Consider the following 26325-nt stretch of genomic DNA (forward strand, 5'->3'; position numbering starts at 1 on the left):
ACATCTCAACTTGCATCAAAAAGTTTCATCAATTTAATCTTCAGACAGATCTTAAAAGTATTAATACATGCAATTAATCAAACAAAAACTATTTTAACAGGAACTAAAACACAAGTTTCTGAATGCAAAGCATTATGGTATAACAAGTTACAAATGTCTCGTCCAAAAAGGTAAAAGTATGTATGCACTATAGAAAACATTTAATCATTTTAAAATAAAATAATCTAATGATTTTCCAACGCGAAAAAAAAATCAATAGTAACAATAATTGATCATTCCAATCTAGTGTCCCTGAATAATAGCAAAAGATTAAACAGTTTTTCAGTAACCAACAATACTCAGATGAAAACTCAAAAAGTCGTTGCATATTTGTTTGAAATTTACGATGAAAAATATATCAAATTGTCTAGATAAGTTTCGCCCAATCAGGATGTGGACACTCATACGTCCATCCAGGCCCCGTGTAACGAAAACAATGTAGCCATAGACCTTCTTCATCACCATCATATCTGCAATTATAAGCTCGACAAGAAAACTTAATGGTCAAGCTATCTGAGATTTACAACAAGGATAGGCAAAAAAGAATCTTCAGAATTACAAGTTTCAAGTCTTGCTAATAGAACAAATAAAAAAATGATATGTTTCCATATATTAATTCATAAAACAATCACAAAATAGCAAAAAAAAGTATAAATATTGAAAATTAAGACATGATTTTGCACCAAAAAGACAATAATACTTATTTAGATCAACAATGGAATCTACAATGTCATATTCACTAAAAGAGCTTTTTGCTATGAAAACACAAAGCCTAGATCAACAACAATAAGCAACGTAAAGCTCCTACTTCGTTCCAATAAATATTTAACCAAATTCCAATATCCCCATGTCCTGATATAAGCAGAGTAATTGTAAAATCTGTAGTGGCATATTCTATTTTTCTCTAATTATGCTCAAATATGATGTAATACTACTGAAAATGCTTGACTACGAGAAAATCTATGCTCAACCAAATTATTATGGTCTGCCCTTTGCACTTTGGAGTTTAGACAACAAATATTGTTTTCTAAGATAATGGGTTTCTTACCCTTTGGGTGCCAAATTTGGACAATTTGTACACATAGGGTCGATGCTAAAATCTTCACTGGAATTTTCTCTGCATGCATTGGGGACTTCATCAAGATCTGATGTCAGAGAAACATCAGATATACGAGCTGATCTATCAGCACTCGACCCTTTGACAGATCGATCAACAGTTTGTTCTGAGATGTACAACATGTCATTGGCTATTGGGTGCCCTGAATACTTCAAATGAACACGTATCTACACCAGAGGTGTATGTTAAGCACCATATATAAATTATAATAAATTGAACAAAACTAAATGTAGGATGTTTTTGGTCATAGTTGAATTAATATTTCCAACTACATATGTCGTGTTAATCTCATCTCTTGTATTTCGTAAGTTGTACAGAACAACGACAATCATACATTTGCGTGTAAGAAGCCTGCTATACAATATGTTCTCATTGACTATGTAGCATGGATACTAACACGGAAACAAAACACGGATTCGGACATTTCGACATGTGTAGTCTTCAAGATATACGACACAAGAACACAAATTTATATATTACATCATTATGAATTATTTAATTTAACAATCAATATTTATACACTCAATCATCTATAAATAAGATTAGTCAAATATAATAATATAATCATATTGTTACCTAATACAAAAATGAATCAAATCCATCTATCTAATATCTTAAAATATCTTAAAATTAAAAAGTAGTGATCAAATATATTTTTTTCATATTTCTATAGTCATAATAGAAACTTATGCAATAAGTTTACAAGTTCATGCATTTAGAAAATCATTATATTTGTCCCTATTTTAACTTTATGTTTGAACCATGTCAAAAGTACGTCAAAGACAAAAACTGTATATCAAATTGGACACTTCACCATAAGGTCGTATGCACGTAGATGTCCAATATAGATTGATAATAGAACTTTTTTTTATTATTTCTATGGGAGGTTTACACAAGATAGCAATGTTTAAACTAAATAACAGACATAGAGAGCATGATATGAAGATATTAAATATGCAGCTTAATCTCGGATAAAAAGAAAAAGGAAATCTAAATCAACCAACATTTTCCTACCTGATGAGTACGGCCAGTGATAGGTTCACATAAAACAATACTTTGAGTTCCATTAGTACTAATCCGAGTAAATTTTGTGGACGCAGGCTTCCCCTTTGCGGAGTCTCTGACCTTCATTAAAAAAAATATTTTCATTCAGATATTCCATAAGATACTTGTCTTTCCACTTATCAAGAACAAATGCCTACTTTTCCTTGGACAATGTTAGCTACTATTGAAACATAATAAAATAAGAATACCCAATATAATCACCAACATTTTGTTTTAGCTGTCATATGCGTCCAAGTTTTACACATCAGATCATTTAGAAAAGACAAAGGAATCCATGTTGTTTGTTCTATTTGCATCTCTTACGATGTTAACCTTGTTGAGTTCAACAATCTATTACCTTGGACTCCGATTCTGTAACGCATTGCTCTAATTCTGATATATATAATTTGAACTATGACAAAAGCAATTCTGTTAATAAAAAGAAGCTAAAAGTACCAGCACGAAAAGGCTCCTTTCTACAAAAAAGATATGACAGAAGGTCATTGTAAAATGCCTTCCCCTTGCATATGCAAAGAGACTTGTTCCAGATTTGAGACCATGACCAACCAATTAGCAAGGTGAAATTTTACCATTACGTTAGGGCTTGCCACCAAAAGGTAAGTGAGGCTCTTAAAAGATATTACAAGGCAGCTGCAACTTATTCAGCTGAACTTTAGCTATAAATGCCATATTTAAAGTTGAATAGCATATTTTTCAAAGTTAGTTGCTCAACATTAGTTAAATAGTCACAAATGTTGACTGATTTCATGGCTCTTTTTTTGGCTTAAAGTTGTACTTAAGAACTCGAAGGAAAGCCTCTATATCAGTCCTAAATAGAAGTTAATCAACTAGATGAAGGTTATATAGACAAAATGGTATTAAAAGTATGCCCAAAAAGTTTCATAACAATAGACTATATTCTAGAAAAAGAAAGAAATGGCTAACCATACAAAAGAAATGTTGCTTTAGCATTTATCACAGAAGCTATTAATAACTAAAATACCTACATCATAAAAGTGTTTTTCCTTCAATGCATTAATATTATAATTATAAATATAGCACTTTTTCCCTATAAGGAATCGTTGTTTTCCCTTTGCAAATTCGTTCAAATATGAAACATGTTGATCACAAACAAAGTGACATTTTTATAATTATTAGTGAAAACATATCAACTGAAAATGAAAACAAAAAACAATCTAAATGCATCCAGACATTCAATAACAAAAAATAATGTAGGATCCCCCCAGGCCTCACCTCCGCTGTGCTCCTTCCTTCACGTGCATTATAGTCAATATTGGCATCAACAATTAGCTGAAAAGTACAAACTTGGTCAAATTAGAAAATTATGAAATTTTAACTCAGAATTTAAAAATTAATAATCTATATCTAAAATCTATATATTAGGCAAATTAAAGTTCAGTCCATACAAAAATGACAAGACATCTCAGACTGAAGTTTTAGTTAACCATGACGCATTTGGAATTGCTTTTATTTTTTAAATTCAAATGTAAGGGATCACTATGAATCTCAACATCCCACCTAGGTTGCCACTACAAAGTGCAACAATCATATGTCACCATATGAAAAGCTACATATAAAGGAAGAGAAAAGTAATTACAAAAACACGAGGGACAAACCAAACTCATGCTCAGAAACAAAAAACCACTCCCACGAAGGAACTAAACATAACGAAAATTATGGAGTTGGTACACAATTGTTGCTTATGTTTTCAGATTAACAAAAATAACTTAACAATTCTAAACTCAAACCAAGTCTATTTCATACTTTTCAAAAATATTTCAAGCATAGGCAATCCTATGGTGGATAAAATTGGAATTAACAATTTCAACCTGTTTTAATCTTACCAAGAGCAATATGCACCGATTTTCTCAATTTCACAATAAACAATTGTTTTGCCCAAACCGTTTCTTCTTCACATGCTACACTCGATGCGATAGGTTTCTTGATGGAAGAAACCTAGTTAACGATGTTCACACACACACATAGAAATGTAATCCACACTCACAAAACACTTGATATACCTTGTTTATTTTATTCAAACCGATCACACAATTTGTATATTGTCCAGAGATAATGTTTCCCTTCCCACGGGACACTAAGGATCCTGTCTACACTCTCAACAAACCAAAAACGTAACCCCAAGCAAACAAAAGCCAACCTATATATTTTCTTCCTAAGGAAAACTACCCTCCTATCGAACTACATAAACATTCCATTTCCTAACATTACCTCCCTTGTACAAGCAACCTTGTCCTCAAGGTAGAAGTCTGGAAATTGGAATTTAATAGTGGCTATATCCTCCCATGTAGCTGCCTCAGGTCCTCCATCTTTCCATGAATCAAAACCTGTTGAACTGGTTCTCCTTGCTCTAGCTATTGAATAATCCTCTTCTCTAGCATTTTTCTGGGAAGACAAATTGAAGATCTTCCTTGTAACTCCTCTGGGAGCTCCTTCTCCACATGGTGTGCTCCCACAACCCGCTTCAACTACAAAACACAGAAAACGAGATGGATACGTGCTATCTCAAGAAGTTGCAGACAAAAAGCCACTGTCATTACTTGTCTCAACATGAAAAAGAGCCCAAAGTATTTAGTTGATAGCTTAGGATGTAACCTTGTTGGCATTGAAACTTTCCTATAAGGGCGATTCTTGAAAAACACCCAATCCCCCATATTAATTGGTGATGGTTTTCTATGTCTATTAGCAAATTTAGTCATTTGTCGTTCTGCCCTAGTTAAATGAAACTTGAGTTATTTAAGGGCTTCATCCCTAGTCAATAAATATTATGCCACCGCTTCTAGTTAAATGAAACTTGAGTTGTTTAAGGGCTTCATCCCTAGTCAATAAATCTTATGCCACCGCTTCCGTCGTTGTCTCAACTTGTACAAATCTGTTGAAGGAGGGTGAAGGTCTGTTTACATCTGGTACAAACTCATAGCTGGTCCTTGGAAGTTGGTATTATACCAATATTATGCCCATGGAATAAACACAAACTACGTCTTTAGTTGTTCAAAACCAAAACATCTTAAATATGTTTCCAAAGTCTTATTTAAAACTTCAATTTGGCCATTTGACTTTGGATGGTAAGTTGTGCTCATGTCGAGCTGGGTACCTTGCAACCGAAACAACTCTTTCCAGAAGAGACTCGGGAAAGTGGGATCTCAATCATTGACAATTGATGCCCACACTTACTTAACCTATCCACGACCACTAGGATGACATCATATCCATTGGATTTGGGAAGAATGACTATGAAGTCCAGACTAATATCCTCCCACACCGCATTAGGTATAAAGGGTTGTAATGGCCATTGAGGTGACGAAACACTTTTATTAACTTGAGTACCATAGATATTATGAGTATGTTTTCCTAACTAACAAGACTCTCATTGAAAAAACGAACTGTGAGAAAAACTTGGAAGCATTAGACACATTTTGGTAGGACTAGGATGACCTAAGTGTTGATGTTCAAGATCTTGAGATGCAGTTGAGATACACGTAACCGATTGTGACAGATAGTATAATCCTCGATACTCATGTCCTGCTCCAACCGATACACCGATCCTGAACATTAACACAATTATTTGTAAAAAGATCAGAGTAATTTTAGGAGCAAGTGAGCTTCCATATGGAGATTAAATTAAAATGACACTGAAGAATATAAAGCACATAATTTCCACCTAATAAATAGGAATCAATTATCCTAATTGCTAGAATATGTAACTATTAATTTCCTACAAATTTTTAATAGCTTATTACATTCTAACAGTGGGTAATTTCACCCTTTTCATTCAATGCCTTTGTACCTCTTCCTCTTCCTCCTCAGAATCATCACTACATTCCACTCTTTCTCCCCTTCTTCCTCCACGGATAGAATTCTCAGTTTTATCTGAACTTCTTTCTCATTTCTTGGTCATAGTGTTTCTTTGATTTCTTGAATGTTATCTCTTACTTTTTCATTCACCTTCTATTTGCTGGCCCACCTCTCCAAAGCACCTATTCGGCCTTCCATGACTCCTCCTCCTTGGATCTGGAAGGTTGGACCAATTGATAGGCTTCTTCATAGAAGAAACCTGGTTAACAAGGTTCACATGCATACAGAAACGTAATCCACACGCACAAAACATTGAATATACCTCATTTATTTGATTTGAACTAGTCATACAATTTGTACATTGTATAGAGATAATGTTTCCCTTCCCACAAGACACCAAGGATCCTGTCTACACTCTCAACAAACGAAAAACGTAACCCCAAGCAAACAAAAGCCAACCTCCATAAAGTCTTGCTTTTAAGAAGATTGTACCCTCCTAACCAACTAACTAATTTTTAATTTCTTCCTTCTTACATAAACATTCCATTTCCTAACCGCATGTTACTACATGCATTCACTTATTTAGCGACAATCGTCATCTAAAACTTTCATGCCCATGGCCAAAGCTTCTCATCAATGCCTCTCAAAGAGAGCTTTTCAATTTAGACCCATGGATATACACAATCCCATATGTGATCAGTTGCCTTCTTTAAGAAAAAGATATACATAAAAGATCAACTGCTTCTACAATTTCATCAGTTGCCTTATTTATAATTGTTATATAATTGCAATTTGCAAAACTATCAAAAACCCAAGAAGCAGGAACAAAAACTATCATGCCCCCAATATCTCGAAATCAAATGAAGTACATGGTAGAAAATGTGCATATTTTGTTAACACTTATGTAGATAAACTAGACTCTAGCTTTTAGTTACTTTTCCATGAGTTTTTGACTGTGAATCTAATATTCCAAACGTTAACTAACGACTAAAAGGAGAATGCTTCCCATCATGTTCTGAAAATGTCAATCTAATTCTTTAGGAAGCCCAAGTGCACAAGGCCCTAACTAGGTGGGAGTTTTAGGAATGATGAATGTGACTTCTCCCACATACATAGAGACTATTTTTAGGATCATGAGACAGAAATCACAAAGTTCACCCTCTAATTATACCAAACTATGTTAACCAAAGGAAGAAGGAAATTATATCTTTAGCATATATGAAAAAGTTGTAGGGCTTTTCTTCAACATAATGTTTCATTTATTGGATATTTTAGCAAAACATAACTTTCCAATTTGACAATCATTCTTTCAATTAAGAATTAGATATTATTTATTCTTAATTAGATCCTTAACCATTATTATGATGTGAGAAAAGGAAAAAATAAGATGAGAACCTAATCAATATGCAAGAAAGGGAATGCGTTCGGAAATAACATAATAAGATTTACAATATTATAATATAGCAATAGCATTTAGTAATTCCAATGCCAAGACCTTCAAGGTCCATCAAAATAGCATGCAGAAAGTAATAAATACCATGTACAGTATATGTAACACATCTTATCCATATCATATAAAAGATACCTCATCCTCAGGAAATTCTCCAACTACTTTTGCTATATATTGTTTGTGGACTAAACCAGCTTCTATCTGTAACAATTAAACTCTATAGTGATAATGTATAAAAAATTTCACACAAAACAAAATAAATTATGTGTTACAAGCATGTCAAGATATTGATATCACAAAAGAAGAAATTGAACTTTAGTGTACGTTAGAATAGGTCATCTTAAATAGACTTTATAGAGAAGTTGCAGTGTACTTTGTGATGTATCTAGTTTCAAGATGAGACCTTATTTTCTCTTCCTTTCATTCATTATATCTAAACTTCCAATATCATTATAAATTTGAGAACCCAAGAGAGGGTAATAAGCTCTCAAATTCATTCTCTACCTTTTGTATATTTCTGATAGACCCTGAATAACGAATTGTACAGAAAGACACTCTTTATTCCAATATTGTCTAGTTCCTTACCAATGAAGTAGGGAATGAGAACAAAATTCTAATACAACTCAGGTAATTCGAGAGACCTCTCTCTCCACAACCTTTCCTTCCAAAACTAAGATACAAAAGACATATGTCCTCCTAAATGACCATTGTCACACAACTGTCCTAATTGTGACCTCCTAAATGAGACTCATGCAACTCCTTACTGATAAAAGGGATGCGGGAAAACTTCTTGGGTAAAACCAATTTTCCTTGATAAAATAACATACCCTTCTTCAATTCATAGCCTTCATGAGTGTCATCGTTGACCAATAAGTCACGCCTGAAGAGTTCAACTTCTCATCTTGTTGGACTTCGGTTTCCCATGTCTCCCATTCGTCTTTTTGGAACAAGGATACAGCCATAAAATATTCACGACGTGATAAGGCATCTGCCACTTGGTTTTCCTTTTTTGGTCTGAATTGAATCTCAAAGTCATACCCCAGGAGCTTGGAAACCCATTTAAATTGTTCTTCAGTCAACATATGCTGCTCATTGAGGAATTTTAAGCTCTTTTGGTCTATTAGTATAATAAAATGTCTACCATAAGATAGTGCTTCCATTTTTGAATTGCATGTACTATTGCCATTAATCCTGCTCATACACCGATTTCTTTTGGGCTCTTTCTGATAAAGCTTTACCCCAAAAGGAAGGAGTTTTGTAACAACACAGCCCCTGGTCCTCTACTAGATGCATCAGTTTGTAAGGTGAATGGCTTTGTGAAGTCTAGAACTGCTAGCATGGACAATTGAGAAACAACACTTTTAAAAGCTTCCAAAGACTGTTGAGCCTCATCTGACCAATTAAATCCTTCCTTTGTTAATAATTGTGTAAGAGGCTTAGTAATCCTGCCATACCCTTGCACAAATCTTCTATAACACCCTGTTATTCCTAAAAATCTTCTCAAAGCTTTAGCATCCTTAGGAACAGGCTTCTACTTTTTTTGGATCAGCAGCCACCCCATTTTAGAAATTGTGTGTCCCAAATACTCCAGACTCAGTTGCCTGAAACTGCATTTTTTTCTATTGAGTTTCAATTGATTTTCCTGCAACACTTTCAACACTTCCTCTTAAGTGAACTTTAAGCCTAATTCAACCCCACAAAACCGGCTTGTAGGTAAGGTTTGCACCCACTTATAAACTTTGAAATCACCTTATCCCTAGCCAATGTGGGACTTCCAATACACCCCCCTCATGCCGAGGTATATACATCTCGAGCGTAGAAATAGATATTAATGGGTGGTCCAATAGCGACCCGATAGCAGGTGGAACAACATGCCCAACAAACAACAAACTTCCTTATAGCAGGTGGCACAATAACCCATGGCTCTAAAACCATGTTAAGAAATGAATTTTAAGCCTAACTCAACCCCTCAAATCTGGCTTGTAAGGTGAGATTTGCTACCACATATATTTTGAAATCACCTTATTCCTGACCAATGTGGGACTTCCAATACACCTCCCTCACATCAAGGTATTTATATTAGAATAGGTTTTTTTTTAAACAATGGCTTTGATACCATGTTATATTAAGCTTAAAGTCCACTTCTAACACTTCCGTCAACAGTTGAACAAGCATGTCTATAGTTGGACTATATACCAAAATGTCGTCGAAGAAGACTAACGCAAACTTTTGTATGAAAGGGCTTAAGAATCTCATTCATTAATGACTGAAAAGTGGCGGGTGCATTAGTCAGCCCAAATGGCATGACTAAAAACTCAAAATGACCATCATGAGTTCGAAAGGCAATATTCTCAATGTCTTTTTCTCTCATTTGGATATGATGATACGTGAATTTTAAATCCAACTTTGAAAATATAGTTGCCCCTGCCAATTCATCCAACAATTCTTCTATTACTAGAATAGGAAACTTGTTGGGTATGGTGATTTTTGTTGAGGGCATGATAGTCCACACAGAACTTCCATCCTCCATCTTTTTTCTTGACTAAAATAATTGGACTTGAATAGGGACTGATGCTAGGCCTAATAATTCCAGCTTGCAACATCTCTTGGATTAATCTCTCTATCTCATTCTTCTTCTAGTGAGAGTATTTGTACGGTTTGATATTAGGAATAGAAACTCTCTCTTGGAGATGAATAGCATGGTCATAATGGCGGTGAGGTGGCAGTCCTTTTGGGGCTTGAAAATAATTCTTCTTGCTTTAATTCTTGCATCATTTTCTTCAAGGAAGAATCAAATTTAGATATGGTGGGTTCACTTGATAGAACCAGCTCTGTTTCGCCCTTGCCTATTGTCAATTTTAACTGCCCAAAATCAACCCTCACTTCTCTGAGACTTGCTAACCATTCTAACCCCAAAAAGATGCCAGCCCTTCCCAATTGGAACACGAAAAATTCTTGTTGTATTTGTAGACCTTTTAATTCCAAGATGAATCCTTGACACTTTCCCTTGGCAACTTACCTTGTGCCCACTCCTACCTCCACCACATATGGAAGAGTAGCTTCTTCGTTCAATCCACATTTACATATCAAATATTTGAAGAAAAGTCCAGGAAGGGGATTACTGTTTAAGAGAAATGAAAAATTATTAATGGAAGTGTATATTGATGCAGATTATGCAGTGTCTATCATAGATAGAAAATCCACTTCAGGATACTGCATGTTCTTGGGTGGAAATTTGGTGACTTGGAGAAGTAAGAAACAAAATGTTGTTGCAAGGTCTAGTGCAGAAGCTGAATTCCGAGCTATGGTACAAGGATTGTGTGAATTGCTATGGATGAGAATTATCCTAAATGATCTTAAAGTGGCATGTGAAGAACCTATGATCCTTTATTGTGATAATAAGTCAGCCATTAGCATTGCTCATAACCCAGTTCAGCATGATAGGACTAAACATATAGAGATAGATCGACACTTTATTAAAGAGAAACTGGATAGTGGTCTTATCACTACTTCCCACATCCCATCTAGACCTTAGTTAGCTGATCTGTTCACGAATGGTCTTCCCATGGAGCGATTTCATAATCTCACATGCAAGCTGGGAATGATAGATATCCATTCACCACCTTGAGGGGGAGTGTTGTAAGTTGAATATTAAATGCAATATTAAAAGTTGTTGGTAGTATATTAAATGTATTATTAGAAGTTATTATAAGCTCTTAAAAGATTCTATAGATCTCTTGTAATTATTACTTTAAGGTTTGAGATCTCTATAAATAAAGAAGTTGATGTATTGCTTTAGTGAATAAACAAAATAGTAAAATCCTCTTTGTTGGGCCTTGGAGAAGTGCGCAAACTTTCAAAAGATTTTAGATCCTTCACGAGCTAAGCTTGTCCACCAAGCTACTCCTTATGCTCCTAGGGGCAAGCTCCATGTGACTTGCTTAGTTGGAAGGTCACACCTTCCTCATGCTCTCTTTATGGCTCCAATTACCACATTCTAGATCCTTTCTCCCTACATTTTTCTAGACCACCTAGCTCTCCTTTTCTCCGATAAATAGAGCTTAGGACCTTGTAAAAATCATTTATGAATATAGTAGAGAAACTTTGTTAAGATGACTCCACACACCTCTCCTTTTGTGAATCAACTTATGCTAGAGCTCCTCTTACTGGATTCCTCTAGCCTCCTTCCTAGCATCCATGGATTCTCCTCCATTCCTTCTTACGGTTTTGAGCATGAAGATGGACTCATCATTTTCTAAACAGAACAGAAACAAGATGCAATAATGTCTTGTCTATAATTCATTCTAACATTTGGGGTTCAAGTCAAGTCACATCCTTTGGGTTTCGTTATTTGGTCACTTTTATTGATAAATATTCTCATTGTACTAGGATTTACTTAATGAAATATAGGTCTGAACTTTCAAATATATTTTGAGCCTTTCCTAGATGAAATTAAGAATTTGACCAAGTGACCAAAATCTTAAGGAGAGATAATGCTAAAGAATACCTTTCGTTTGGTTTTTCTACTCTTTTGAATTATGCCCCAAATTCAAATAGAAATAATGAACACTTGGTTGAAGGTCAAGCCCAAAGAAATGGGCAAGAGGACAATGTTCTTGCCATCCCACCTCTAAAGGAGGAGGATGTTTTTATTGATGTGCTTCAAGAAGGAGATGCACCTAATGAAGATCCCTTCAACTTTTATTTTAATTTGAAAGATTCATACTAGATAGCTATTGTTTATGCTATAGCTATCTAGGTATTCTTTGTCTTGGACTTGGTAGTTGGTATTTGATGATTTTGTATGTTGTTTAGGCTACTTAGACTTACCTAATTAGGTATTTAGGTTGTTTTTTTGTCTGTCATGAGTTATGACTTAATTGACATGCTTTCTTTTTTATGGCTTATGATGAGCTTAAGTTCAATTCAATATTTTAAAGTGCGACCTTGTGACTAAATATTTTTTAATTATTTATTTTGTCTATAGAGTACATATCTCATATCTATGTAGGAGTAGGATCTACAATACGTATTATGATACTACAATTTACGATTTAGAGAGTCCCCTACGATTCTAATTATAATGTAAATTTGACTGCCTGGGCTCAAAGACTTATCTAAAGGAACATAGTTGTCCATCGGATGTCATGTAAATATTAAAATCAAATAGTTTAACCTTTTATTTAGTATTAGAAACTAAATATTCTATAAGAAAATATTGTTAATAGCAAAACAACATCACTTCCTACAGTCACCTGTTGCCTAAAGATGTCAGCTTTTGCAGCATTTCTCGCCAAAATAAGAAGTCCTGAGACAAGGCGATCCAGACGATGAACAGCTGAGATGATCATGTCAAGGTAAAATTGCAAATACAAATGGATAAAGTTTGAAAAATAAAGGGAAAATGCAAGTACAAAATGGAGAAAGGAGACACCGTGGCTGGATAAGGTGTGAAAAAATATTAAGGGCAAGAAAGAAGCTACATTTATGCCAATTGGAAATGTTAAACCATATCAACAAATGACATTTATCTCTTCTCCAAAATGCATTTTTGGATACGAAATAGAGGTGTCAGCCCATGCTCAGCTTGAAGAATGCCAACAACAGTGTTCTTACGATATTGACCGCATGGATGTACCTACGTAACAGCTAAAATTCACAGCTTTTGCATATACGAAATTTAGAGCAAACTACCATCAATAAGTATATCACCATTACATGGGTATCTAATTAAGAATTCACTATAATTCCTGACTTCCTTTGTTAGAACCAGAGGAAATAATTTAAATGATATAAAGGAATCAGTTCTTTTTCATTGCGTTTAACATACCATTAGAATTATGATCTACGCTTCAATCACAAATAGCTCTATATAAATAGGTGTTAGAAATATATATAAAATCCTTAATGTTTCTTCACCTAACACCTTGAACTTCACGAAAAATTAATTCATGACAGAACTTATTCTCTGCATAATTATTTTACTTCACATGAGTTATCACAGTTTTACAACATAGGCACTTCACTAACCCATTTGTTAATGCATACTTACAGGAACAGATGCTGGCTTACAAATAGTTAGCACATCTGGTTCTTTTTGAAGAATAAGAACATCACAAGCCATCACAGGTGGTTCATGCCTGAAAGCTCGGTGGCATCAGTTGCAAGGTTTACTAAATTTATAGAATGAAAGCATAAAGTTTAAAACCCAACCTGTGTAAGAAATGGCTTATCTTTTGAGATGGTTTAACTACGTATGAAATTGATACCATCTCACCATCTACTTGAATCCTTCCACATTTTACTGCATTAACCTACAATGTTAAACACAAACTATCAATTAATTAAAATACTGGGGCAACATCAAGTTCACTGAGCTGAACACAACAAGTGGAGTATGTAGTCAATGATGGCATTTGTTCAGGAAAGTGTTCAAAACATCTCTTGCAAATAAAAATAACAACAACAATAATAATAACCATCACAAGACATTACTCCAGTATCCATTCTTTTCTTATGGATACTGCATTTGCAATGCGGTTAGTTAGTTTCTGATAGTATCCAATATAAAATCAAATGTTTATTATAGTTAGTTTCTGATAGTATCCAATATAAAATCAAATGTTTATTATAAACTCGAGGTAATTGTCGACAACTCACCAAGGGTACCAAACCTATCAGGAACCATAGCAAATTTCATTCCCTTAACGTGACTTGTTTGTTGAGTATTGAATTATTATGAAAGGTTTGTCATAAATTGTAACTAGTTAAAACAAGCGAAACTTACCATTAGACAATGTTAGCACTTTGTAGACAACAACTCTATACTAGTTCTTGTGAAAAAAACTTTATTCACCTCTTGTGTTGTTGTTTATTCATACAATACACAATACAATTTATAGACTCACATTTTCTGACCGTTGTACTAAAAACAACTATAAACGGCTAACTCATTAACTACCTAGACTCCAACAGTTAGGGCATTAACCACTCACAAAAACTAGTTTCTTACAACGGCTAGTTACCCATAATGGTTAATACATTTAAGTTTATTAAAAACCCAACAAAACTCCCCCATAAACTTAAATGCTTCTTTTATTCTTAATCTTCGTTCCTTTATTCTTCATCCCCGCTGTCCACGTGCAATAACTCTTCTCACATTGTGCTTTTCCCTTTCATGAATAGTCAAGTTCTTCATTTTCTTCATGGACGACTCCTCTTTCACTATAGTCTGCTTGTTCTCTACTCTCTCCATAGTCAACTTGATCTTCTCTTTGGTCATCCTGTTCCTCTCTTTGACTAACTTGTTTTTCTCTTTGGCTGACTTGTTATTCACTGGGTTCCTTGCTATCTTAGTAGACAACTTGTTCTTAACCATATTCTTGTTAATAGGCTGACCTCCTATAAAGGGATAAGACAATTCCCATGTATTGTTGCATTCGATCGCATTTATCTCCTCATCTATTGCAAGTCGCCACCCCTCATCTTGCACCTCCAATTCAACTCTTAGATTCATCTCTACTTGTGACTGTTCTTGCAAACTTGAAACATCTTGTTTAAGTTCCAAGCAACGCTTTTGCAAAGCCTACTTCTTTCTCTCTATGCTTGCTTGTAGAATTGAATTGTCTCTAACCTCATTTTCATTTCTATGTTGCAAATCTCTTTTTGCAATATCTAACCTTTGGATTACATGCTCCAGCGAGCTATCTGAGTAATCCACTTGTTCAACCAACTTATCCGATTCCACCAAGTTAACCGAGTTGGCCTCATGCTCCACCATGTTGTCTAGGGTATCTGTACGCTCCACCATGTTGTCTAGGGTATCTGTACGCTCCACCACACTGTTCGGGCTATCTACATGTCTCACCAGCCTATGCAACCTACTCGATTGTCTTGCTAACCTATCCGTGCTACTCGACTGTCTTGTCGTGTTAACAACGATACTGAGCCTTCTTGCTGAATTCTCCATGCTACGCGGTCTTCTTGCCGAGTTCTCCACTTGCTTATGCTCGGCTCCTGAGCTATGCGCCATCATCAACAATGTCGCTTCTTCTACAACATCTTTTGTATGGTTGATCGTCTCTTCCTTTCCACTTTCAGATCTACAATTTTTGGCAAAATGTCCAGACTTACCACAACTGAAACACTTGCCCGAGTAGCACTCCTTTGCATAGTGACAATACTTGCCACACTTGAAGCACTCAACATTTGAGTTGCTTGATTGACCTCTTCTCCATGGACCTCGTCCTCTTCCGTGCCAATTTTATTGATCGGATTGTTCTTTCTCTTCTTGTCCTCGGCTTCTACCACCAGGACTGCTTCTTATACCTCCTCGATATCGTCCTCTACCTTGAGTTTTCTGAGCTTTCTCATCTTCAAATGACATCTTCGTTTGGAGTAATTGACATTTTCAAGAGATCCTGCAAGCTCTTCAACCGTGAGCTTTGATCGGTCCTTGGACTCCTCAATCACGCACACCACATTCTCGAAGTCGTTTGTCAATGACCTCAAGATCTTCTCCACAACTCGGCTAGCGGGTAACGTCTCTCCATTTCTAGTAAGTTGGTTCCCCCATGATTTCAACTCGAGTAATGTACTCGGCTACTCCTTCGGTCTCTTTCATCCTTATGCTCTCTAACTCGCTCCTGAGTGTTTAAAGCCACACTTGCTTCACTCGGTCATCTCCCTTATACGCCTTCTCCAATATGTCCCACACTTCTTTTGAAGATTTAGCACTTGCAATCTTCTCAAAACAGGACTCGTCCACAGCTTGGTACAGGATGTACAAAGCTGCCTTGTCCTTCATACACGCTTCTTCCAGCACTTTCAATTGGGCATTTGACCAACCTGTAGTGTTGGCTGGTTCATTAAAACCATCTTCAACCACCTCCCAACTTTCTTGGGAGCCAAGAAGAGCCTTCATTTTTAAACTCCAATTGTCATAGTTGACAGCCTTTGTCAACTTGGGCAGGGAAACATTGTTTGTAAGGCTAGCCATTTCACTCTATTTTTTTCGCAAATACTTAGCTCTTTGCTCTTTTTTTTCAAACACTCAAGTTCTATAGCTCTCTTTTTTCCACTCAGACACTCAAGTTAACTGGCTCTTGATACCACTTTGTTAGCACTATGTAGACAACAACTCTCTACTTGTTCTTGTGAAAAAAACTTTATTCACCTCTTGTGTTGTTTATTCATACAATACACAATACAATTTATAGATTCACATTTTTTTACCGTTGTAATAAAAACAGCTATAAACAGCTATAAATGGTTAACTGATTAACTACCTAAACTCCAACGGCTAGTGCATTAACCACTTACAACGACTAGTTACCCATAATGGTTAATACATTTAAGTTTATTAAAAATCCAACAGACAAATCATCAAATCAAATATAAATGAGTAGGCGTAATTCTTACATAATAATCATAAGGCCGACCTTTAAACTCCTCAGCAAATAAGTCTACAATGGTTTTCCCCGCCCACCGATTTTTAACCTGGAACAACAAATTGACCATTTCTAGGGTTTAATAGAGGTTTTACAACATATAGAAGAGAAATTTTTAAATAATAAAAAAATTGAATAAGCAAAACAAAACAAATATACATGAGCGATGAATTCAAAGTAGTATGGTCTAACAAATCGTATTCCTGCACAAATTCCAGCAAGGAAAGAAAAAAGAAAAAAAAGTCACGTTCGATGTTCGTAGTAAATTTTCGTCCTTATCATTGGAATATGTAGAATGTCTACGATATTGAATGATACCGTTTCGAAAGACGTAATCATGTAGGTGCGGGGGATTTGCTGGAGTCTGCCACACGATATCCATGCCCTCCTCCGATTTTTAACCTACAACAACAAATTGACCATTTCTAGGGTTTAATAGGGGTTTTACAACATATAGAAGAGAAATTTTTAAATAATAAAAAAATTGAATAAGCAAAACAAAACAAATATACATGAGTGATGAATTCAAAGTAGTATGGCCTAACAAATCGTATTCCTACAAAAATTCCAACAAGGAAAGAAAAAAGAGTCACGTTCAATGTTCGTAGTAAATTTTCGTCCTTATCACTGCAATATGTAGAATGTCTACGATATTGAATGATACCGTTTCGAAAGACGTAAACGTGCGGGTGCGGGGAATTCGCTTATAAAGGTAATTAATGAAAGATCAATACAAACAATAGTTGAGTCTCAGGTAAAGGACATTCTGATCTCTCTGTTATAATACAATAACTCATATACTTCTTGATTGAGCGTCGTAGTACTTGCAAGTACCCTTTCCCCCTCTTTCTCTAAATCAGGCAAGGACATTCTAACAAGAGCTGGACATTCTAACAGAAGCTAGACACTCATCAACTATAGCGACAAGGACAAGGCCATACCCTACAGGGCATATCGATTCCATACAAGAATATATTATATATAAAATAAAAAATATTTTTTTTTATTTTATATTTCAAAATATAAAAATTGTATTCTAAATCTAGAATCCAAAAATTTATAGAGTGCAAGTCAAAATTTCGATACGACGAGAATAAATGGCCTTTAAAAAATAATCAATTTATATGTAAATCATCTTATTCGGTTATAATATTTGATTGGAGTAATGTAGTTATAGATTCTTAGTAGGTTGTCTCTTTCATGTACCTTAACTTTTTCTTCCTGTACCCTTATAATTTTCAATCTCTTCATTTTACCCTTTAAAATATTTTATTAAAACCCTAATTTCTCATTCTTTGTTTCTTTTTTGCCACTGAATCCCTTATACCTCCCTCCATCTCTCCCCTCTTCATGTAAGACTAGGAAAGAATGATGAAACGAAAACTATATTATTTTATGAAAGGCAAATGTGTACAAGAGAGATGAGGAGAATCCTATATAAACTAACACATGTTATATCCCTTAACAACCCTCCGAAAACTCATGGTGGATGGACATTAACCAATATGAGTTTCTAACGAAAAGTCATGTAAAGCAGATCCAATTTGGAACCATGCTTGTATATGACGAACAAAAACTTATTTTGGTTTCACTTTATCATGTATATAATGAAGATCTAATTCAAAGTGCTTCGTTCGTGAGTCCATTACTGGATTGGTTGTGAGGAGAACAACTCCAAGGTTATCATAGTGAATGATCGGAGTTGGAACAACAATATGAAGTTCATGTAATAGGGATTGTATCCATGAGATATTGGTCATTGGGGATGCAAGGGTTCGATATTCTGCTTCGGCCGAGCTTCGTGAAACCACTTTTATTCTTCTTGGAAGACCACAAGACAATGTTGTTGCCGAAATAAACACGGTAGCCTGATGTTGATTTACAGTCATAAGGGTAAGAACCCCAATCAGCATCAGTGAAAGCTTGTAAGGAATTTGTAGAGGATGGAGAAAAACGAATGCCATGGGACTGAGTGCCTACTATATATCGAAGGATTCTTTTAACAGCTTGTCAATGATGTATTTGTGGATTATGCATAAACTGGCGCACCTTATTAATAGAGAAGGTGATGTCAGGCTTGGTGAACGTAAGGTATTGGAGAGGTCTGTACAGAGTGGGAACTGAGAAGCTTGTTGAAGCATCAACAATAAGCTTTAAAGAAGAAATCATTGGTGATGGTTGCAGTTTGGAGTCAAGCATTATAGCTTTATCAAGAATTTGATGAGTATACTTTGTTTGAGTTAGATGAAGAGCCCTTGTGGGTGACCAATATGCTTCAATGCCAATAAAAAAGATGAGCAAACCAAGATCTTTCAAAGCAAATTGATTGCGAAGAGCTTAAATAAGAAATTTGATGTGTGTGGCATTGTTTACTGTGACCAAAAAAAATATCATCAACATAGATTAATATTAGTAATATAGAACCATTGAAATTGTGTAAATAATGAAGAATCATTGATAGAGGATAGAAAACCCATCTAAGTAAGAGTTGTGTTGAGCTTATGATACCACGCACGCAGGGCCTGTTTAACGCTATACAAATCTTTGCGAAGAAGAAAGACCTATGAAGTATTGGATGAAAATCCTCACAGTTGACTCATGTATACAATTTCTTGCAAAAATGCATTGTTGATGTCAAGTTGGTGGATTGCCCACTTCGCTAAAATTGCCAAAGAAAGAACAACATGAATTGTAGTTGGTTTGACTACGGGGCTGAAAGTCTCAGTGAAATTCAACCCTTCAACCTAATTAAAGCTTTGAGCCACTAAACGAGCCTTACGTCTTTCCAAAGAGTCATCTTTATTATACTTATTTTAAAAAAATCCATTTACATCCAATAACATATGAAACGGGTGGTGGATCAACTAGAGTCCAAATATGGTTAGTACATAACACATCAAATTCAACTTTCATAACACTATACTAGTTAGGGTCTGTGAGAGCAACTTTGATAGAAGTGGGCACGAGATTGGTGACAATGGTTTCAAAAGTTTTGGGTTTGAAATGCCAAATTTGGCCTGGGTTTTCATTGGATAGATGTATGAAGATTGAGGAGGAGAGGGAACAACAATATCATTTGTTGAAGAATGTTCTGAGGCTGAAAAACGATTAGAAGTATCAAGGGAGGTTTTTATGTTTGGCTCGGTGATGGTGTTTAGAGAAGATAAAGGAGTGGAACATAAATGAGAGGTGTTGGAATAATCAGGTTGAGACAGAAGGGTAAGAGATTTTTCTAGGAGGAGAACTATTAGAGAAGGTTGTGATGAGATAACAGGTTGCAAACAATCAAAAGGCTCAAAGGGATTGGGAGTAATCTTGTAAGGAAACATTTGCTTATTAAACAAAACATTACGGGAAATTAAATTTGTGTTTTTGAAAAGGGCGAAGTATAGGAAAACACAAGCAACCAAATATGCGAAACATGTTGTAATCGGTATTTTTGTGAAACAGAGTATGATGTGGTGTTATTATTCAAAACAGGTGTTGGAAGGTGATTAATAATTTGTGTAGCACTAAGAAAGGCATAATTTCAATACTTTAGAGGAAAACCAACATATGCACTAAGAAGGGATGTTGATGAATTTTAGAAACAGTACATGCATTACAGAATTCAAAAACATTGTTAATATGAAGATTACAAGAGTACAGAATTTGTTTGATAGTACTTTGGGAAGCATGTTCCATTTGTGCATGCAATAGAGCAAAAGTATGAGAACTTTTTACAATGGAGTTCATGGTGGGTAACATGGTGCATGAAGTAGTTGACCGAAGAGAAGAAAAGACGTATATCCCATATTTAATTCTTACTTGAAGAAGAATCACTTTGGAGCCCTAGTGTTTAACATTACAAAAGTCAAAATAAAATTCAAAAAACACTTTGTTATCATGTGCAAATTGAGATACACTTATAAGATTCTTTGTAATGTTAGGAACGTGTAAAAGGTTTTTCAAAATAAATTTTGCATTATGATTATCAGAGGACATAACAGCAAAGCCAATGTAAGAAATTGGCAAACCTGAACCATTGCCTAATATTATGCGTTCATTACTAGTATAAGAGTTTTGAGAAGAGAAAATAGATTCATCGTTAGTGACATGGTGTGATGTGTTGTTATCGAGATACCATATTGAGTCAAGGACCGTGGAGGCGAAAAAAAGTTGATCAAGATTGTCATCGGTAGGTGGAGAGGCTTGAGCAATGTGGACTTGAGGTTATGGTTGATAATCTTGAGTAAATTTGTGTCAGCAATCAGGGGCACCGTGACCCATCTGTAAATAGATTTGACATTGAATGTTTCTTGAATAAGATGAGCGAGATGGAGTGGTTTGAAAAGATCAGCCACCACGTGTTTGGGATGAAGATCTTGATAGAAAACGTCAACCACGATTATCTGAGCGACCACGTTGCAAAGAATTATACCAAGAAGAAGAGGTGGCATTGACCTGAGAGGAAGTAATGTGGGCTTGTAAGGGATGATTGATCTGTTTATGTTTCTCAAGACGCTCTTCTTAGGCTAGGAGAAGCGCTTCAATCTCATCGACGATGTAGGGATCAATGCGAGACAAGATAGAGATGACAAATGAGTCGTACTCATCTGGGAGGCCATCCAATATAGCCTCGATGTGATATTCATCTATAATTGACGAACAATTGGTTGAAAGAGCGCTACTGATTTCTTCATATCAAGAAGGTATGTAGGAACATCACGTTCAAGCTTGTGTGTTTTGAGCTGTAATTTAGCTTTTTGACTCATGGAGAGCACATGTGGAGGAGAGAGAAGTAGCAAAGCTTTCTAGAACCATCTAGAAAGGATGACCATATACCTTGGCCACCAAGACGTCTAGAAGCATCTAGATCGTCTACTCACCATGTCTTGGCCGAGAAGGCTTCTAGATGGTGTACATGTGCTCCTTTGTTGACCTACATTCTAGATACTAGTTTTGTTATTTGTTATGTACGGGAGTCAGTTACGCGTAGTGAAGGTTAGCACCCTAATGTGTCCGTCCGAAGGAGATATCTTTAATTAAATATGCAAAGTTAATGTACTTTTCAAAATGTTAATTTTTGCCAAAAATAATAAGACAAATAATACTAAAAGAAACAAAAATATTGTTTTGATTTTTTTGGGTCCGACAAGGATTAACCTTAATCCTACATATTTTTATTCAAAATTAAAAATCAGTATTACATAGTTCTTTAAAAGATATTTGAAAAATTATTTTATTTTTTGAAGGTAAACCTGACAAAGACTGGCTCTCACACCGGAGAACCAAGGATCACATCGTTCTTAGAAAGATTGTTTGTTTGAAAAGGATTGATATTTTTATATTTTGAAATTTTATATATATTTTTTTTGTATTTTCGAATTATTTGAAAGTCGATGTCACACTACGCGAGCGGTCCGGACAGACACCAAAAGGAAAGAAAACATTAATTCATTTTTCAAAATTTCAATTTTTGTAATTTTTATAATTTAAAATATTTTTGTTTTCTCTTATTTTTGTAAAAAGAAAATTATAATGGTGGGATTTAATTAAAAAAAATAGATAAAATGGAAAAAACAAAAATATGAGAGTGCGTGAATAATGTGTGAGAGCATGAAATAAATACAAAAACAGGTTAAAAACAATAAACAAAGACAAAGGGGTGCAGATGGCAGGGTGCTGCGAAAAGTAGTGATGTTTGCAAACAATAAAGTCCAAAACAAAAAAAATATTAAACAAAGGGAGTGAGAATAGCATCCCAAAACAAAAAAATACTAAACAAAGGGAGTGAGAAAATGCAGGGGTGCACAAGCGAAATGAAAACAGACCAAGTAAAACAAATAGAGGGGTGCAAACTGTGGGGGTGCAAGTGCAGAAAGGATGGTCAGCCCAAGAAAAAGAAATTGAGTGAATCTAATTAACCTAACTCCTGATTCGTACACCTTCATCCAACATCAGCGGCTTCCGTCGAACCTTCACCTAGCCTCTGGAGCTCGCCGCCGCTCATTTCCGGACAGCCGGGGATGTCACCGCTGCGGTGCTCGTGATCGAGACCGTCGCCGGCGCGGATGAGAACCTTGCGAATTCTCTTCATTTTTTTCTCCAGCACGAGACAGACCGCTTCTTCTTCCTCATAGCCGCGGACGCTGCCGCTCATTTCCGGAGACTACTGTCAGCGATTCCGGCCAACGCCGGTCGTTCACTCATCTCCAATCCTCAATTCTCTTCTTCCGCGAGAGAAAAGGACGCCATAGACTATGCGACTCGCCACAACCGTGCCGCCACCACGACTGGGTTCGCAACCGTCACGCTCTTCTCCCTCTATTTCTCCGTTCTGATTTTGTGGATGAATGAAGAGGATGGGAAAAGGATAGAAATGAATGTTTGTTGCTGCAACGGGGTTCTGGGCCGTTGAATTGCAGGGATGGGGTTATAACAGAAACAATGGACGGTTTCTATTGACGATGAAGAATGTGTGTGATTCTGGTTTGGTTGTGTGTTCTGTTTGCAGGTTAGAATGGTGCTGTGATGCTGCGGGATAAAACTTTGTTAAAAGCCGGATATGCGATGAGGGCGTGAGGATTCAGTTGAGTCGAGGGTGATAATGGAGGACTCAATGAGTCAAATTAATGACAGGCAAAATTTAATATACGATTACCTTCTCAAGCACGCAACTGCATAGGTTCATCTCAAACATTCTAAGTATTCAGATATTCAGATAGAATTGAGATATAGTACTTACCTCTTGTGATTCCTGTCAGCTATGTTGGTGGCTTTACCTCTCTGCTTGGTGGCTTCACCTCTCTGCTGCTGTTTTTAACACTAACATCTTATCTAAAAGACTTGACTTAAAACAACAACTAATATACAGCAGTAATAGAAAATAAATTAGTTTTAATTTTATAAAGTGAGTTTATAATTTAATTTTTTTATATATTAATTTTATATTTTACTTTTTCAGTGACCATCCAAATGCATTAAACATGATTTATTTGATGCATATAAGTTTCACCGTTTGAAGGTTAGTTTATGCATGGAATGAAATATTTTTGGTACAATGTAAAGGTTTGTGTGTAAAAATTCCTCGTATTCGTTTTCGTGACCTAAGGTCACCCTTCCCTTATTTTTGGTGTACCACATGATTCCTATTGTGACATAAACAAACGAAGCATTGTTTGGTGAAGGTTTTGAAGGGGTCATTGTGCCTATTAAAGTTGGCTAAAAACAGTGATGGAAGAAGACAATTATAGAAGGTTGGACCCATATCCTGAATTGAAATGGTTGTCAGTGATTCTCAAGACACAATAATTTTGCACTATGATTGTGATTAGGGGACCAAGGAACCCATTACAAGTGCAACTACAAAATTTGATTTTTTTGGATCCAGGAACAACCAATTTAATTACCGTAGTTTATACAGGTTGGATTTTTTTAGCATTTTGATTCAGTATTTACTTTTGCTTTTTTTCAATAGATAATTTTTTAAATATTTTTCTTTCACATTTTAAAAAGTGATATTGTTCATATAAAAATAGTTTTTACACAAATGTCTACTAAATTTCATTACCATGATGGGTTTTTATTCATTTTTTATAAATTAAAATATAAAACACGTGCTATGTGCATGTACTTATTTAGTTTTACTATGACAATAAAATTATTTTGTATCACAATTATTTTACATAAAGAAAATAATTTTTATAATTTTAATGCAGATAATTTAAATTAAATTTTGAAATATTGTAAAATTTAGAAAATAAAATAATAAAATATATTAATAAAGATAAAATTAAGTAAAAATATATCTACACCAAAAAATCATTACAAAGCATATAAAATGGTTGCAGAAACCAATATATTTATTAATAGGAATAATTAAATATTATGTCATCAATTAAATATTATGTCATCAATAATCATTATTTTCTCTTTTCTGTTTTTTTAACAAGTATTTCATAAGTTATTTAGTCATATGTTTTTTTATCTCATCGATCCCAAACTATATTGTTGGAGTTACTAGTTATTTATTTTACTTTATATGTTTATTTTATAAGTTATTTATTTATATTTATTTTTGTACACCCATCCCAAATTTTAATTATTTAAAATAATTATTTATTTCACTTCATACACATGCTGAAATGCTAACAGATTACATCATAAATTGCATTATTCAACTTATATAGTCAAATTCTCATCATTTTCAATCTATTATTTTATTGGACATTTTTATTGTAAATCTAATATATTTTAAAAACGTTTTTTACAAACTTTCAGCATAATACAATTTATATTTTTAAATATATTTATAATAAATTTTAATTACATAAAATAAATATTTATTTTACTTCATACACATGCTAAAATACTAACATATTATATCATAAATTGCATTACGCAACTTAAATAGTAAAATTCTTATATATTTGAATCTCTTGATAAGATATTATTAGTATCTTGTTCTTTTAAATATGCATTTTTCTTCAGATTTCTTAAATTAACTTCTTACTTCTTTACCTGATTTTGTTAACCATTTACCACTTTCAATCTATTCTTTATTTATCTCCTAATTAAATTTTAGTATTTGTATTAATTTAATTATAATTAGAAGTAATTAAAAAAATTGATAACATAAAGAAATTAACAAAAACAGTTTTTAGTAATGTAACAAAGTTAAATCTTATAATAAAAAACAATAACTGTTGTGATGCTTTCAAAATAGGATCCTAATGAAATTTCCTATTCCTGACAAGTAAATCTAGACAGATTCTGTTAATCTAAACTAATTATTTCTAATTATTTAAAAAATCTTACACTTCAGTTTTTTCAAGAAAAAGTGGTTACTTTGTTTATCATGTTCAAACCAAAGTGACGAAGAGGTTAAATTTTAGTTATCTTTTCAAGAACCCCACACAAATGATGAGATTGAGATTGAAATAGAACAAAAAAATGAAGTTTAAAAACAGAGATATAACAACAAAGAGAAAAACAGTTTCATCATCTCACCATGGAAAGCTACCAAAGAAAAGGAAAAATAACAGAAGAATTCCAACAACGTTTGAAGAAGCTGGAACAAGAGTAGGAAGCCTATAAGGAATCCAAGCCAAAAGCATCACGCAGACAATCCTTCCATTCAAACTCAACCATTCACAAGCCCCGCAGATATTCTTCTAGGGAACTCATGTTCAACCTTCAACAAGAGTCACTGTCACCTCCTGAGCCATTGAAGAACGTGACTAGAATCAAAGATGTGTCGGTCAGAGAGATCCTCCAAGAACGTAGGGAGGCTATTGAAAGAGGAAAGTTGAAGGGTCGGCGACTTTTTCAGTCAACAACTTCCGAAGGTGAGAGTAGTGATCGTGAGGAGAGATCAATGTCTTTCTGTAACTCCGATGATGAATCTAATG

At 34.7% G+C, this 26325-nt stretch overlaps 1 protein-coding gene across 6 annotated transcripts; it reads right to left on the minus strand.

Moving 5' to 3' along the window:
• Positions 1–254: 254 nt before the first annotated feature.
• On the minus strand, positions 255–23782 carry LOC114179271 (RNA pseudouridine synthase 7-like). 6 transcript variants are annotated; one of them, XM_028065540.1, is made up of 14 exons: positions 23661–23782; positions 22841–23449; positions 17252–17335; positions 17093–17136; positions 16905–16982; positions 13698–13798; positions 13537–13624; positions 13044–13122; positions 12740–12822; positions 7620–7685; positions 3455–3511; positions 2171–2281; positions 1088–1323; positions 255–509 (listed from the first exon to the last, which is right to left on the minus strand). In XM_028065540.1, the coding sequence occupies exons 3-14, from the start codon at positions 17313–17315 to the stop codon at positions 407–409; spliced, it is 1110 nt and encodes a 369-aa protein (XP_027921341.1). In that variant the 5' UTR covers positions 17316–17335; positions 22841–23449; positions 23661–23782; the 3' UTR covers positions 255–406. The 6 variants fall into 6 exon arrangements, with proteins under 6 accessions (XP_027921341.1, XP_027921339.1, XP_027921340.1 ...); XM_028065538.1 differs by lacking the exon at positions 22841–23449 and having other exon boundaries at positions 23661–23781; XM_028065539.1 differs by lacking the exon at positions 23661–23782 and having other exon boundaries at positions 22841–23654.
• Positions 23783–26325: the final 2543 nt, after the last annotated feature.

Source organism: Vigna unguiculata, chromosome 3, assembly GCF_004118075.2.
Source record: "Vigna unguiculata cultivar IT97K-499-35 chromosome 3, ASM411807v1, whole genome shotgun sequence".
NCBI lineage: Eukaryota > Viridiplantae > Streptophyta > Magnoliopsida > Fabales > Fabaceae > Vigna > Vigna unguiculata.

Bases quoted from the DNA above. Each gene is read 5' to 3' on its own strand.
- LOC114179271 (XM_028065540.1), bottom strand. From the start codon at position 17,315: ATGGATATCGTGTGGCAGACTCCAGCAAATCCCCCGCACCTACATGAT. The intron at 16,983-17,092 runs GTATATTTGTTT...TTGTTGTTCCAG, and splicing joins ACTTTGAATTCATCGCTCAT to GTTAAAAATCGGTGGGCGGG. The intron at 13,625-13,697 runs GTTGGGTTTTAA...CCGAGCTTTCAG, and splicing joins ATAAGCCATTTCTTACACAG to GCATGAACCACCTGTGATGG.